The sequence below is a fragment of the Ovis aries genome, chromosome 1, assembly GCF_016772045.2.
Source record: "Ovis aries strain OAR_USU_Benz2616 breed Rambouillet chromosome 1, ARS-UI_Ramb_v3.0, whole genome shotgun sequence".
Classification (NCBI taxonomy): Eukaryota; Metazoa; Chordata; class Mammalia; order Artiodactyla; family Bovidae; genus Ovis; species Ovis aries.
In genome coordinates, this window is record NC_056054.1 from 277,367,505 (window position 1) to 277,384,371 (window position 16,867).

The 16,867-nt window shown below is 47.6% G+C and overlaps 1 protein-coding gene across 2 annotated transcripts in view; it reads left to right on the forward strand.

Moving 5' to 3' along the window:
- Positions 1-2,996: 2,996 nt before the first annotated feature.
- The window catches only part of KCNH8 (potassium voltage-gated channel subfamily H member 8), a 462,169-nt gene continuing 448,298 nt past the window's right edge, over positions 2,997-16,867 (forward strand). For both annotated transcript variants that reach the window (XM_004003423.6, XM_060406713.1), the window contains exon 1: positions 2,997-3,248. In XM_004003423.6, the coding sequence (XP_004003472.3) occupies positions 3,173-3,248 (76 nt within the window). In that variant the 5' untranslated portion in view covers positions 2,997-3,172. The remainder of the gene's footprint in view (positions 3,249-16,867) is intronic.

Here is a 16,867-nt window from a genome sequence, read left to right on the forward strand (position 1 = left end):
GAAAATCAGTGAAATTTGTTTGGGTTGGTTTGACCTAGAGAGGCCTTCTATAGAATATAACGCAGAGTACCCTAGTCTGAGTTGAGGGATTTTGTGTCTTCTCTCACATATGAGTCAAAGAAATGATCTCTTCTGTGAACATGGGTCTTTTCATGTGGGCCTTGAGTTTAGTGGGTTGTGTGGTCAGCCTGTGTTCTCGTGGTGTGGACTTACTCAGGTCACAGGGAAATGTCACGGTTTCCACAGGATGGAAAGGTGTTCAATGAGACGAGCTGGGTTCCTTTCTGTCAACCAGTCTTGAAGATCCCTTGGAGGAGGGCACGGCAACCCACTCCAGTACTGCCTGGAGAATCCCACAGACAGAAGAGTCTGAGATGCTACGGTCCATAGGGTGGCAAAGGGGCGGACAGGACTGAAGTGACTCGGCACACACAGGGCAGTGGGAGCATTTCCTTTAAGGAAAGGAAGGGAGATTTGTGACAGATGGTGCTGGAATTCCAAGTTTCCAATGTGTTTCCTTCATTCTTGAGCCTCTTTGATTTCAAGGTGCCAAAGCATGTCTAAGGGAGCTGGGATATGCTTCAACTCTCAACAAGGTCATGGTTTAAAGTCGCAGTTTGGCTTCATCCGCCTCACAAGCACTTAGGATTAGGTCCTTGACTAGGCCAAAGCTTAGAGATGGCCTGGACCCAATGACTTGAGTGCTGATGCCCTCCTAAGAAAGATTTCATCTTGGTAGGGAAAAACATGGGGCTTTCCATGTGTAAAGAACAGATGACATGAGAGGAGGGTTTCGACCCTGGGCTGGGAAGATGCCCTGGAGGAGGGCATGGCAGCCCACTCCAGTGTCCTTGCCCGGAGAATCCCATGGGCAGAGAAGCCTGGTGGGCTGCAGTTCACAGTGTCTCAAAGAATCAGACAGGACTGAAGGAACTTAGCAGGCACGCAGGGGAAATATCTAAGAGGCGGTGAGATTCACTTGCTACAGACCAGCAGGACCCCGATCTTGCATAAGCATTTCGGGCATTTTGGACGGGAGTCCTGTCAGGTCTCAGAGCAGGTGCCGCAGGAAGGGCTAAAGCAGCCAGCGACACGCCGCTTCCATTCGCCATAAAACCGGCGCTTTCTCGGGGTGCGGGGGGTGGGGTGCCCTTCCGAAGTCCTTCGTGTTGCTTGTTTCTTGCAAGGGATTTCATGCATTCGGCAATACAGATAAAGCCCACGACACAACAGCTTTTACACACACACACACACACACGCACACACACACACACGCACACACACACACACGGCCCAAAAGTACACATTTTCTGAAGCCGAGTCGTGGTTTACACTTCGTGTCTTTTATATTTCACTTCAGCCTCAGGGCGCCTCAGAGGAGGAGCTCCCCGGCTTGCGCCCTGACGGCAGCAGGCTGGTTTTTCTAGAATCCCCTGCACCGCCCAGGCAGCAGGGCGCCCCTCGTCTGCGCGTCTCCCGCTCTGCCCAAGAGGGGACCCCCAGCCACTGGCAGGTGGCGGGCGCGCCGCTGGAGGGCTCCGCCCGCGCAGTCGGTGTCCGCCGAGCTCAGCTGGCTCGGGCCGGGCGGGCCGGGCACGGGGGCGCGGACGCTGCGCCCCCCGCCCGCCGCTGTCGCCCCGGCCACCCACTCACCAGTCCCCGCAAGCCCACCCCGTGCCAGGCGCGCCGCCGCCGCTCCCGCATCTCGCGGAGGCCGGATCTCCTCGAATTTCAACACAAAGGGAATCCTCGGCCGCAGGAAGTGCATCACCAGGAAGGGGGGTCGGGGCGGGGAGAGGGGGCGTGCCTCCGCCCCGACTGCCCGCCCCCCGGGGGCCTGGACGAGCCGTGACGACAGCCTCGGGGTCCCCCCGACGCCCCCGCCCCCGGAGACCCCGGAGGCCCGGGGCGCGCTCCCGCCCGGCGGCGCGGACCCGGCCGCCCCCGCCTCTGCTCGCGGGCGCCCGCTCCTGGGCTGCCCCGGTGCCCCGGCCCCGGCGCCCTCCCGGACGCGCCTCCCGCACGCGCTTCCCTTGCGGGCTTTTCCCGGATGCCGCGCTGCGGGGCGCCCCGCTCGCGGCGGCGCTGCGCCCCCGGCCGGGGCCAGGCTTCCCCGGGGCAGGACGCAGGGCGGGAGGGCGTCCCCGGGCCGGCGGGGCGGCGGGGCCCGGAGGCCCGCTTCCGTCTCCCGGACGCCGGCCGGGGGCGCGGCCGGGCCTGCCGCCCGGGGCCGCGCGCCTGCGAGCGGGAAGGCGGGCGAGGCCCCGGCGCGGCTGGCCTTCCGTGCTCTCACTAGGCAGCCTCCCGCGTGTTTACTTCCGTGGCGGTTTTCAAATCAATAGCAACAGCAAACTTTTCTGGCAAGGTTTTGTTCCCCTTTCCCCGCAGAGCGGGACCCCGTTCACCGTCCAAATAAAAGGCTGTTATCATTTCGTTCTCCTCGCTCAGCATGGCCTGCGGGGACCGGTGGCCACCGGGGGCGAGGGGCTGAAGGCTCCGATTCGGGGCCGGGGATGGGAAGGTGCGGAGACCCCGGCGGCGCCCGAGTCCCGGGCGAGAGACCGCGGGCCTGGGGAGGCGGCCGCCCCCGGGGGCGCGGGCGCAGGGCTCGGCGGGGGCGCCGGGAGGGGCCGGCCCCGGGGCGCGGGCGGCCGGGTACCTGCCCGACCTGTCTCCTCCCCTTCGCCGACACCACACCCACGGGACTCCGGGCTCCCCGGGAGAGGGCCGGCGCGGAACAAAGGGGTCTTTGTTCCCCGGCTCCCGGGGCCGGGAGCGGCGCTCGCTCGCGTCTCCCCGCGCCCCGAGCCTCGCGCAGCCCCGAGCGCCGCCCTCGCGACCCCCGCGCCGGCGGTCAGGGCGCGGCGCCCGGCGCGGAGGGGGCGCGCGGCGGGGGCACGGGGGCTCCCGCGGCCGCGGGGCGTGGAGCGCGGGCCGGGCGGCCTCGCCGGGCGGGCCGGGCGCTGCGGGCCGGGCCGGGCGGGCGCCCCGGGGCTGCCCCCGCCGGAGCCGCGCCCCCGCCCTCGCGTCCTCCCGCCGCTCGCGGCGGCCCCTCGCCGGCGCCGGCCCCTCCCGGCCGGCCCTGCGCTCCCCGCTCCGCTTCTTGGCACTTTCCTCCCGAGCCATCCTCCTGCACAAACTTTGATGGAGAATCTCACACCGCGCTGGAAAGATGCCGGTTATGAAAGGATTGCTGGCGCCCCAGAACACCTTCCTGGACACCATCGCCACCCGCTTTGACGGAACACGTAAGTCTCGCGCTTGGATGAGTTGCATATATATATATATATATATATATTTTTAAACGATCTTTTCTCATGTAAATTGCTTTCGTTCCCACTGTCCATTTTGCACCAGGGGAATGTTTCCTTCGCTTCCTGCCGAGGTGTCTTTTGTGGGGAGGATTTTTTTGTTTTTCAGTGTAGTGTCAACACTTCGATGTATTTGGCCCCCTTGATTCTTGGGTTTGTAAAGGCTGGAAAAGACTCTGAAGAAAGACCTACATCTGTGTTCACTGTGGGTCCCGTAATGCCTCTTTAAAGAATCGGTTTTTATTAGTTTTATGAGGTGAAGATGAAAATTGTCCATATTGGTGAATTGCCAATCTACCTAGAGTTTCAAGGCTCCGTGGACAGAGGAGCCTGGCGGGCTACAGCCCATGGGCTCGCAAAGAGTCGGATAGACTCAGCGCGACTAACACAACAAATTAGAGGGAGAGTTTGGAGTGTTCTTTTTCAGTGGAGCTTCATTCTGAAACGTCTTTTGGATAGGCATGATCCCATCTGAGTTTAAGAAATGCAACTGGAATCAAGATCGCCAAGTGTAAGCTTCCTGTAGAATTCTAAGCGTTGTGAGTTGGTCAGAATATCGAGTCCTGCTTCTCAGGTAGAATAAAATACCTTTCGATCTGGAATTACCCTAGCACTCCAGAAGAGACTGTAGAGATGCTGGGCATGCTAAAGGCTGATCTATCATAAGAGAAAGTTTCAACATATACATATGTATTTTGAGGGCGAAAATCACTGGACGTTTAGCCTGTTTAAGCTTCAGTTTAAAAGCAAAGATATGCCCTATGGATTCTAGGAGACGTGATCACATCTGCGAGTGGTTCTCTTTCAGCACCACGGTCAGGTCCCCGTTACTTCCGGGCTTCTCAAGCCCTCCTTCTCCAGGGGCTGTTGGTTTTCCTTGCAATGAGCAGTCTGTGCTTCGCCCGCAGCAAAAGCTATCACTTGGTTTCACTATGAATGCTCACACCGTCCTCCTAGCTTGTGTCGCTTCTGCGTGTTGTCTTTCCTTTTCTGCCTATACACAAAACTCGTAGAAACTCATCAGCTCCAAAGGCTTGTAGTGATTTCGATATCACTTTTTAGGATGATGGCATATTTCTCGGAGTTGCTGGGGGAGCACACATGTAACAATTTTAACTCCAGGAGTCTGGATACAAGGTCTTACTACGGTGGGAAGTAAATCCTGGACTTAGGCGCTTCAGGGATAGTTAGGAAAGTTTATGAGAGGGAGAAATGAAATATTTACTGGATTTTTTTCAGTTTTTATTTTTGACATCCAGCCTACTCGGGGTGGTTGTTGTGAACATTCTTTCCGGTGGTTTTATCTTTATCTTTAGCTTTTCCCTCCCTTGTTATGTTCTAGATGTATGAGTGAAGAGCAATGCTATTGTCTTAGTCAAATGATAAGAAGAGAAAATACCATCATTAGGCTTTCAAACCCTTGCCAATGCCATCATGCCCACCGCCCAACCTCTACACGTCACCACTTCTGTCTTCATGCATGATTGCAGTCACTACTATTTATTACATTAGGAACTGATTAGTTTCTAGTGGATGTTATTCTCGAAGTTGAAAATTTAAACCCCAAAGACTTTTGATATTGATTACAAATACATCTATTGAAAATGAACTAATTGGTAAACGGTGGTTGCTTATTTCATTGTCATTTAAAGTTGAATGGAATGCGGTGTGTTCTCAGCATAGCGCTGGGAATTTCAGCAGGGCTATATTTAGGTATCAGTCGCTAATGAGAGGAGGCTTCCGATCATCTGTAAGAACACCTTTGCCTCTTTCACTATAACATTTGATGAACAGAGGGCATGTAAGAGAAAGAATGGTGTGCTACTGAATAGCTCTGTTTCTCTGTTGACTACACAGTCAGGTGAATGAAATAGAAGGTTAGAAGTTTTAAAGCCTTGTTTGGGAAGACCGTCGTCACATCACACCACCAGCATTTAGAATAACAGCAGAACTGGAGCTGTACGAGGAGAGCATGCTTGTCCTGTGCTCCAACGGCCTGTGGAAGTCCTGGAGGGGCCACTTTGTATCAAGTCAGTCTGAAAATCAGCGGAGCACAGCATATAATGATACCCCCCATCCCAACAAACCCCACTCGAGGAATGAGGAATCTATCTTCTCATTTGCACTTCCTTAGAATTGCAAGAAGACCTGAATAATCTGAAACTTAAAAAAATACGTTCAGCAAAATTTAGCCACACATTTTGCTGTATCTAGCATCGTGGCAACCCAGTTTGCCAGCTAAATATTTAGTTTATCTTTTTCTATTTTTTATGTATTGACACAATTTTATTAAGTATAATTACTGTCCCTGAAACTCTTTTCCTATGATCATCCTTCTCTCTCTTGACTATTTTAGAGCAGTCGTTTATTTCCTTGGGAAAGATAAAACTACTTGCAAGTTTTAAATGTGCAAAATTACCACTTGTCCAAATATAAATTATACTGGAGAAAGAGTAATGAGACTGAACTCAAAACATGGTGTGTTTACTTGGTACATTTCTGCCTTATTTGTTGGGTATATTTTATAGTCATGTTAACTTCTTACTCTGTTTTATTTTGGGCAATATCATTGAAAAAATAAGAGACCAAACAATAACCCTAGCAGCCCCCTTAGTTAACCACCATGCAGTATTATTATCTTTATTGACTTAATACTGTAGTGGAAAATAATAACTCTTAAAATTTCTCCCAGGAAAAATTAAATATATGACAATAAAAGCCTATAACATAATCTATAATTTATCACTTGCTGTATTATCACAGAACAGCATCAAAGCAGCTGACAATGCTTTTTATCACCTAGTGATGCTTTCCCTGGGTTTCCCTGGCGGCTCAGTCAATAAAGAACCCACCTGCAATGCAAGGGACTGACTGCAATGCAGGAGACCTGAGTTTGATCCCTGGATCCAGAAGATCCTGGATCGAGAAGACCCCCTGGAGATAGAAATGGCAACCCACTCCAGTACTCTTGCCTGGAAAATTCCAAGGACAGTGGAGCCTTGTGGGCTACACTCCAGGGGTCACAAAGTGTCGGACAAGACTGAGCGACTACACCACCACCAGAGACACTTTATTGTTTGGCATGATAGGATATTTTTTCTTTTTAATATTTAAGAAGTGACCTCTTTGTCAGGATTGAAAGACAGTAGTGGGCCGTTAACTGAAAGTTTTTCCTTATATACAGTATAATTTTTAACAACTACTGGAAAATACAAATCATTTCATATAAAACTTCCCTAGCATATATTTACTCTTGAAATATGTTCTCCTGGTAAATTGAACGTAAATGAGACTTAGAAAAACCTAGAACTTTGCAAGTATTGAATATGTGTGCCCCATTTAGCTTAAAGCTCAACATTCAGAAAACAAAGATCATGGCATCTGGTCCCATCACTTCATGGGAAATAGATGGGGAAACAGTGGAAACAGTGTCAGACTTTATTTTGGGGGGCTCCAAAATCACTGCAGATGGTGACTGCAGCCATGAAATTAAAAGATGGTTACTCCTTGGAAGAAAAGTTATGACCAACCTAGATAGCATATTCAAAAGCAGAGACATTACTTTGCCAATGAAGGTCCGTCTAGTCAAGGCAATGGTTTTTCCAATGGTCATGCATGGATGTGAGAGTTGGACTATAAAGAAAGCTGAGTGCTGAAGAATCAATGCTTTTGAACTGTGGTGTTGGAGAAGACTCTTGAGAGTCCCTTGGACTGCAAGGAGATCCAGCCAGTCCATTCTGAAGGAGATTAGTCCTGGGTGTTCTTTGGAAGGAATGATGCTAAAGCTGAAACTCCAGTACTTTGGCCACCTCATGTGAAGAGCTGACTCATTGGAAAAGACTCTGATGCTGGGAGGGATTGGGGGCAGGAGAAGGGGATGCCCGAGGATGAGATGGCTGGATGGCATCACTAACTCGATGGACATGAGTCTGAGTGAACTCCGGGAGTTGGTGATGGACAGGGAGGCCTGGCATGCAGCGATTCACGGGGTTGCAAAGAGTCTGACAGGACTGAGCGAGTGAACTGAACTGAACCGAACCCCATTTAGGGGTAAAAGTAACTCCAATGAATTTCTTTGACTCAGCATATAGCCATACTTCTCACTTAAAACAGTTGAACACGCACACACACACACACACACACACACACACACACACACAATCTTAACATTATGACTGCATAATGTTTTATTTTTACACCATTAATGTACATAAAAAATTACTTTCAGAGTAGACAGTTGTTTTAAATACATGAATATTAACCTGGACAAAGGGAAGGTATAATAACAGAGCACATAATTGCATATTTTAAAAAGAGTTTTTCAGTGTGACGAATGTTTGCCACAGGGTACCATCTGAGGGAAACACTTTTTTTTTTTTAAGTATATAAAACTTTCAAAGAAAAGTGTCCATTTCCAAACAAAGTGGTGCATTAGCCTACATTTTCCAGTCACATCAGAATTTGGCCAGAACATTTTTTTCCCTCTGGGGTTAGTGAAACAAGGTCGAAGCTCTAAAGGAAGTTTGTAGCCCATTGGACTCTGTCGAGGAGATTCCAGTCAAAGTTTCCAGAAATCATGGTGGTGTAGACACTCATTCCTATTTGCATTTATTTTATGTATTCCTGCTCAAAGTGGTCCAACGACATTTGTTAAATTGGAATGCTTCCTGTTCAAAGGCAGTTCTTAATGGCTTTTCGTCTTCACAGTTTCTTCAAAGTATGTAGATCTCATAATACCAGGACAGAGAGAAGGTAAGGTAGCGAGCGCTGCGGGAAGGGAGCACAGTGAAAAAGGGGGCACCCGGGACTTCCTGAGTCTTTTCTGGGCTATAGTGTGGGAAATATCCTAAGGCATGTAGCCGACGAAAAGAAAGAGCTCCGTCATGTGTGGGTCTGTGTAACAAGCTGTTCCGTGGAAATGTTGGCAGAAACACACAGCGCTGCATAGATGTCTCCCGCGAGCGGCTGTCTGTACAGACTCGCCTGTGTTTTCGCACGCCACGGGAAGCCGCTGGCACTCCAGTTCTTTCGGAGGGATGGTTCCTGCGCTGGCTTTCTGCCTCTGTGCAGTGAACCACGGCCCCCTCGGTGACCTGCTTTCTCACCGTCCTCTAGGTCAGACATCAGGCAGGGACTAGCTGGGCCCTGTGCTCAGGGCTTCGAAAGGCCACAAGGTGGCAACCAAGTCATCAGCTGAGGCTTGAGGCCCTCCTTCAAGCTCACACGGTTGCTGGAAGAATTTAGTTCCTTGGGGTTTTAGGACTGAGGCCTCTGCTTTCCGTGCAGGTCTTCAGCTGGGGACTTTTTTCAGCAGCTGGTTTCCTTTGGGCTCCTGATGCAAAATCCCTCCCCAGGCCCTCTCACCGCAGAGGGGCTAACTTCTTCACAATGGAATATAAGTCAGCCATAAAAAGAACTAAGTAACGCCATTAGCACAACGTGAGTGGGCCTGGAGACTGTCATACCGAGCGAAGTCAGGCGGAGAAGGACAACATATTTGTCTAACATGTGGGACCTAAACGAGAATATAAATGAATTTATTTACAAAACAGCAATAGACTCACTGATATAGAAAATAAAATTATGATAACCAAGGGGGAAGGGTGAAAAATGAGAGTGAAAGTCACTCAGTCCTGTCTGACTCTTCGTGACCCTGCGGACTCTAGCCCGCCAGGCTACCCCGTCCATGGAATTCTCCAGGCAGAATACCGGAGTGGGTTGCCGTTCTCTTCTCCAGGGGAATCATCTTCCCAGCCTGGGGATCTTCCCAGCCCAGGGACTGAACCCAGGCCTTCCACATTGCAGGCAGATTCTTGACCGTCTGAGCCACCAGGGAATATTCCCAAGAATACTGGAGTGGGTAGCCTATCCCTTCTCCCAGAGATCTTCTTGACCCGGGAATCGAACCAGGGTCTCCTGCACTGCAGGTGGATTCTTCACCGGCTGAGCTACCAGGGAAGCCCAGCGGGGAAGGGGGAGAGGGATAAACTGGAGGTTGGGGCTGACATGTACACACTACTATATAAAAAATAGTGAATGCTGCGATTCATGGGGTGGCAAAGAGTCGGACACGACTGAGCAACTAAGCTGAACTAACCTGAAGGGTTTCCTGTTCAGCACAGGGAACTCCCTACTCTGTAATGGCTGATAGGGAAAAGAACCTACAAAAGAGTGGGTATATGCATCTATGTAACTGAGTCACTTTGCTGCAGAAGCCAACACATTGTAAGTCAACTATACTAAAACAAAAATTAAATTAAAAAAAAGCAAGGGTGCCTTTCTCTTAGGAGCTCACCTCCATCAGGTCCACCCAGAATAATCTCCCTTTTGATATACTCAAAGTTGACTGATGAGGGATCTTAATTACATCTGTAAAATCCCTTCTAAAATCACATGACCTGTCCATATGCAAGAGAAAGGGATTAGATGAGGTGTCACACGAGGGGTTGGAAATCTTCTGAGCTGCTGCTGTCCCATCGCTGTCCCAGCACACAAAGCCTAGCATTTTCACATCTGTCTTTCTGTCAGGCAGGTTTACTGAGCACAGTCTCTGTAATTCTGCATGCACATAAACCCGCATCTGAATCCTTGGTGAATATGTGGCCCAACTCACTGGGCTGAGAGTGTTTCTCTATATTTGGTGATGATGTGTGAGTCAGCCCAGCCTAGGACGCGTTTAGTCAGTGGTGTTATCAGACTCTTCATTCTCCGATCTAGGAAAAAGGTGGGAGACATAAAGATATTTTCAGAATAGTAATCCCGGTCTTTGGACAGTGCGCACTCTTTCCGGATAAGGAAGAGCCCATGAGGTCTGTTGGTCTGTGTCCTGGAGGGTGAGCCAGTCCACAGCTGTGGCATCCGTCTCGGATCCAAGACGAGTCCTTGTACCCTAAGCGGACCGAGCTGTTTCCACTGTACTTGCCTTCAGAACCACTTCTGTAACTGGGCCTGTATGTGGGCTGTTTTGAAAGAGTATGTTTTCCATCTCTTTTTTACGCCTCTAACCATGTTTCAGATTTTAAGAAGCTCCACATTATGCACTGTTGTGTTGAAGTTAACCATGTTAAATTAAACACTTTTCTTCATATAAGCTTTATCCTAAGTTTACTAAAACATAGAAAAGGAGAAAAAAGAGGGAGAGGGAAGAACAAATTGAGAAGAGGGATGAGGAAGGAGGGAACTATTTATTTTCACTCTTTTGACTTGAGAGATGAATTCTTTATCCTGCAAAAGACTTACCATATAGGTTCTCAAAACTTTCCTGCAATGAACAAAGTGTTTGATTTATAAGAATTTGGATTTAAACTGACTTCCCTGGTGGCTCAATGGTAAAGAATCAGCCTGCAAATACAGAAGATGTAGGTTCGATCCCTGGCTTAGCAAGATCCCCTGGAAGAGGGCATAGCAACCCACTCTAGTGTTCTTGCTTGGAAAATCCCATGGACAGTGAAGCCTGGTGGGCTACATCCATAGGGTTGCAAATGAGTCAGACATGACTTAGCTAACCAGAGTGCATTTCTTTGAATGAGTGAGATATAATAACAAACATTTTTCTACATGACCTTTAGAAGTACCAGATAATTTTGTTTCGACATCATCGTACAGAAGAGCATGGATAGGTAAACAGGTTAAGAATAGAAGTTATACCCCTGCGTATTTTCTTAGGCTCTGGTATTTGATGTTGCCTGTAGACCAGACACGATGCTCGTCTGGGAGGGTGCGTTCTCTCTTAGGACGTCTTTACTTTATTCAGTGAGTCAAACATTTCCTCGAGGGTGTTTAATCCATGCTGACTCTATACAAAGCCATTATGTTAGCATCTTTGGGGTAAAGCAGGCTTGCCCTTCTCTAAAAGAGGACAGGAAATGTAGGCACAGATTACCATTGTCGGGCGGGAAAGGGACACGAGTGTTCACCAAGTTTAGGCAAAGGGCTGTGCACGTTTAGCTGAGGGAGGAATAGCTTCTCCAGGGGGCATCACACAGTAAATGACTTCTGGGTGGGAATGCTCAGCTCATATATGAAAAGGGCAAAAAATAATCTTCCATTTACTTTGCCAGCTTGTGTAGCACTTGTCACTGAGCCTAGGAAACTGAAGGTACTCCTTTTTTTTTCTTTTTTAAATTGAAGTATAGGTGATATACAATATTATATGTTACAGGTGTACAATATAGCGATTCACAAGTTGCAAAGGTCATATTCCACTTATAGTTATTATAAAACATTGGCTGCATTTTCCATGTTGTACAACATATCCTTGCAGGTTGTAATCCCCTTGCCTGTACTGCCCTTCCTCCCTTCCCTCCAAAAGTGTTTGTTCTTCCCAGCTAGAGATTACTCGCAGCTTCCATGAGAGTTCTGCAATATTTTTCAGCTTCTACCCATTAAGAGTTACAATACTTGGTGTCTGAATTTTCGCCTGGGCTCTCTGAACAAAGCTGAGAGACTCAAGCTCATGGGCTTCAGTGGGAAAGAGCTATATTGGCTTGGTCTTGCCTTTGAAAAAGCAAGATATTATTTTAGTGTGTGTGTGTGTGTGTGTGTGTGTGTGTGTGTGTGTGTGTTTATCTGGCCCTTATGTCTAGATATTGTAATTAATTCTTATAGGCTGTCCAAGTGTGTAAACCAAATCGCTAAGATCCTTCTTCTTACTGTGTCTTAATAAAGCCTTTACACTTGAGCAAGGGTCCCCTATTAAACAGTGAAATTGTGTGTGATTCAATTGTTCATGAATGCCCGCTTTGCCCATGAAGCCAGCTTTCCTTAGGAAAGGGAAAGATTGATTTCTGACTGCATAGCTGAGTGCCTTTCTCCCCCAGGGCTGCTCACCACTGTGTTGCTCTGTAGGACTACGCCTGTGAAGAAGAAAAGTAATTGAGGGTGTGCTGGAAAAGTAATTGAGGGTGTGCTAGTCCCCGTGAAGCGACTGGAGAAACGCCAACCCTCAAAGGTACTTCTTCAGAGACAGTAGGCTCACCCAGGCAGTGCCTATTTGCTGATCCTGTCTAAACACTATTTTTAAATCCTTTTCGGTTTAGCAGCGCCTGCAAACAAAAACGATGAGGTTTCAACTTCATCTGTGGCATAGTTCATACTTAACAACTGCAGCGACTGAAGAGTTTTCTCAGTAATTTAAACAGTCACATGTGGTTCGTGGCTTATAAATTCCCTGGAAAATTAATTTTGCTTTCCTTTTTAGCTGTTAATACAACTAACATCTCCCTTAAGCCCTTCAAAATTCACATGGCCCCAAGTGAACTAATACTCTTTTCTAGCCCGTGAACTCTCTTTGTTCTCTGGCACTGCAATTGGCGCCCCCACCCACCCGTGTCTTCAGGAGGGAGCTCTGGGCCGGCCTGAGCGGCCCGTCCATCTCACGGGTCATCAGGCTTTGATGTTTCACGTGGAAGTGCCCTGATTGGGCGCCTCGTCTCCCTCTCCTGCTCCCGCTCCAGTTTGGACCCGTTTCTCCTGGGCACGACGGCAGCCTTACTCTCCTAGACTCTCGTAGGCAGAAGCTTCTGTCTGACCCGCTTGTGCCCCCTTTCAGCCTGCATGTCCCCAGAGTGATTTTCTGTAAAAGCAGTGTCTTCGTTTAACCCTGCAGTGGACAGGTCCCCGCCGCTTCTTCCTCAGTGTCACCTCACCCCAAGGCCACTCTGCAGAATCCTGTCCAGCCACTGCCTCCTAAGGCTGCACTGTCACCCGGACCCCTCTGGGCCTCTGCCTGGCCCCCGCCCTGAGGCTCCAGAGAGTCAGGCGACCTCCCCCCGAGCGGCCACAGTGCCTTGCTCAGGCCGGGCCTTACTCAGCTCTTCTGCGTGCTCTGATGACCTGCCTTCAGGTGTCAACACTCAGCCTTCAGCCTCTTCCAGCTCTGACTGTCCCATTCATTTGGCGCTTCCTCGCTTGGGCTTATGCTGGGAAGAAAGTCTGTGCTCAGTAAATGTTTCTTTGGGTAAAAATATTCACATTTCTTAAAGACCAGGTTTGTATATTGACTGCCTTTATTGCCTGTCAGTGATAACTGGTGCTCTATTTATGCAGTACTATGTGCTTAAATGTAGTTTTGAAACATAATTCCAGACTGACTTCTAGCCCTTCATTTCCACATGGGGAAGTACTAATTCCTTTTATGGGACTCTGATGATAACAGTGACTACCGTTTGGGGCCTGTCTGCATTCATGCTGTGTGGCTGGCTGCTGCATTATCTGTTCCTACACAGCCCGGCTCAGCAAGGAGGCAGGCACTTCAGCGCCCTTTCTGTAGCAGATGACAGGACTCAGGCTCGGAATTTTCCCAGCGTTATCACAGTAGCCTGTGATTTTTCTACTATATCACACTGCCTCTAAAATGTGGTTTTTTAATAGTAAGTATAAACAGGCTGGGGCAATCTGTGACAGCATTTCTAGTTTCCAACTCTCGCAAAAAGGGATTTCTGCTTTAAAGATTTTAGCCTTTTCTGGTTCATATACTGTTTTGCCTTTTGATATATTATGCTGTAAGTACTTGTCATTTAAGGACTGTTTTTCGATTGGTACTTAAGACTCGTATCTGGAACTAAGTGCACTCACTTGCAAAGCAGTTTTGCTCGTCAAAGAATATCTACTGTCCATTTTTTTTTTAAAGAAAAAGTAAACCCATCTTCTTTGAGATTTTGGTCCTTAGCATTTACTGACTTTAGAACTTTCTGCGATGTTCTTGTTGTCAGTCTAATCTTTCTGTAGAAGATGTTCTAACTCTTATGGCTGTTATAGTGGCATCTTTTTGTGTTTTTACACTGTCTTACACAGAACATTCTTCTACTTATTTTGAGTCCACTTTTACGGGAGAAATATATTCTCCAGTGTTATGCACTTTCCAGTTCAGTTCAGTTCAGTCGCTCAGTCGTGTCTGAATCTATGACCCCATGGACCACAGAACACCAGGCCTCCCTGTCCATCTCCAGCTCCCAGTTCACCCAAACTCATGTCCGTTGAGTCGGTGGTGCCATCCAACCATCTCATCCTCTGTCGGCCCCTTCTCCTCCCGCCTTCAGTCTTTCCCAGCATCAGAGTCCTTTCCAGTGAGTCAACTCTTCGCATGAGGTGGCCAAAGTATGGGAATTTCAGCTTCAACATCAGTCCTTCCAATGAACACCCAGGACTGATCTCCTTTAGAACGGACTGGTTGGATCTCCTTGCAGTTCAAAGGACTCTCAAGAGTCTTCAACAACACCACAGTTCAAAACCATCAGTTCTTCAGTCCTCAGCTTTCTTCACAGTCCAACTCTCACATCCATACATGACCACTGGGAAAACCATAGCCTTGACTAGATGGACCTTTGTTGGCAAGGTAATGTCTCTTTTTTGAATATGCTGTCTAGGTTGGTCATAACTTTCCTTCCAAGGTGTGATCGTCTTTTAATTTCATGGCTGCAGTCACCATCTGCAGTGATTTTGGAGCCCCCCAAAATAAAGTCTGACACTGTTTCCACTGTTTCCCCATCTATTTCCCATGAAGTGATGGGACCAGATGCCATGATCTTCGTTTTCTGAATGTTGAGCTTTAAGCCAACTTTTTTACTCTCCTCTTTCACTTTCATCAAGAGGCTTTTTAGCTCCTTTTCACTTTCTGCCATAAGGGTGGTGTCATCTGCATATCTGAGGTGATTGATATTTCTCCCGGCAATCTTGATTCCAGCTTGTGCTTCTTCCAGCCCAGCGTTTCTCATGATGTACCTTGCATAGAAGTTAAATAAGCAGGGTGACAATATACAGCCTTGACGTATCCTTTTCCTATTTGGAACCAGTCTGTTGTTCCATGTCCAGTTCTAACTGTTGCTTCCTGACCTGCATGCAGATTTCTCGAGAGGCAGGTCGGCAGCAATCATTTACCTTTTCTTTATAATGAACTTACAGGAAGAGGGCTTACCTGTAGCTCAGATGGTAAAGAATCTGCCTGGCATGCAGGAGACCCAGCTTTGATCCCTGGGTCGGGAAGAGCCCCTGGAGAAAGGAATGGCTGCCCACTCCAGTACTCTTGCATGGAGAACCCCGTGGACAGAGGACCTGGCTGGCTACAGTCCACGGAACCGCAAAGAGTTGGACAGGACTGTGCGACTCGCTCTCCTTTACAGGGAGAAGTAAGGGCGCCTGCTCTCTCACTCGCAGATCTAATCTAAAGCACTCTCTTTTGTTTGTTTGGTTTTTGTTCTAATAAGTCTTTTGGACAGAGTTTCTTACTGTTTTACTGTCTTAGTTTGTTAAACTAGAGGGAACTGAGGCCAGAACACTTATCCAACGTTCAGCATGTTATCTGACTGTTTAGAAGAAATGATCTTTGTGAGAAGGTCGGATGTTACTGAAATGTCAGATCCTCACTTTGACAGGAAGTCGCTTGTCCTTAAGTGTAGTGTTCTGGCCATTGCTTCAGTGGAAAGAATGATGTCGAAGATTAAGTGGAGCCTATTTGAACCTCAACCCAGAAAGCTGTTTCTACTGTGATTCCATGAACTGTTGAGAAGAGTGAATGTCTTGGGATTGCAGCCTTTGTATTGCATTGTAACTTTGGGTTTGAATAAAAGTTATACGGTTAATTAAAAGATAATAATAGTAGCTATTTGCCTAGCATTCCAGCATATCCGTTCTTTCATCCCATTGCTTGAATTGCTTTTGAACTAATCGATAAAAAGTGGCTTTCTGTTGTCATTTTTAATGTACATGTATTTACTGTAAGGGAAGCTGAGCATTATTTAATATATTTAAGTTGTATTTAAATTTACTTTCCTGAGCATATTTGGTTATTCATATTCATTGCCCTTTATTAATTAAATTGTTTCATTCCTTTTTTGACATTTGTGAGCTCTTTACATAGTAACACACTGAACACTTTATTAGTGATGTGAATTCTATGTGTCTCCTCCAGTTTTGGTGGATTTTAGCATTTTTATGTAAGCGAATTAATCGATTTTCCTTTTATGACTTCTGTGTTCTGTGCAGTACTTAAAGAGATGTTTTCTACTCTGAACTTATTAACAAGAGATATGTACGTGTTCGATGTGCTCGACCATACTTTCATTTTGTGTGTTCGTTTTCTTTACTCAACACATTGTATAATTCGATCTACTGAGCAGAGTGTGGGGATCAGGATCTCCCTTTCTAGATCTGTATCCATTTTTCTGACAATACTCTTCCGTAATGTGTCTTTTCCATGCTGGTTAGAAATGTCGGGACTATCATGTTCTACATCCGTCCGTGTGATTCTATTTTTGACTCAGTATATCCGCCTATCTTCTTAGTGCGTAGTTTCACAGTTTCAATTGTAGAAGTTTTATGACGTGCGTTAAAAGCCTCATTCTATTCTGCCTCCCCTCCAGAATTTTACTTGGCTAATCGTACTTATTTGGAAGTCCACAGGAACTTAAGAATCAGATTATCTAGTGGGAAAAACCCCTCATGGTATTTTTAATGGAATCTCCTGTAGGAAAATGACATCTTTATAATGTTGAAAATTCATATCCAAAAATTTGCTGCTTATTTTTATCTTTCACATCTCTTTTGGGGACTCTCAATAT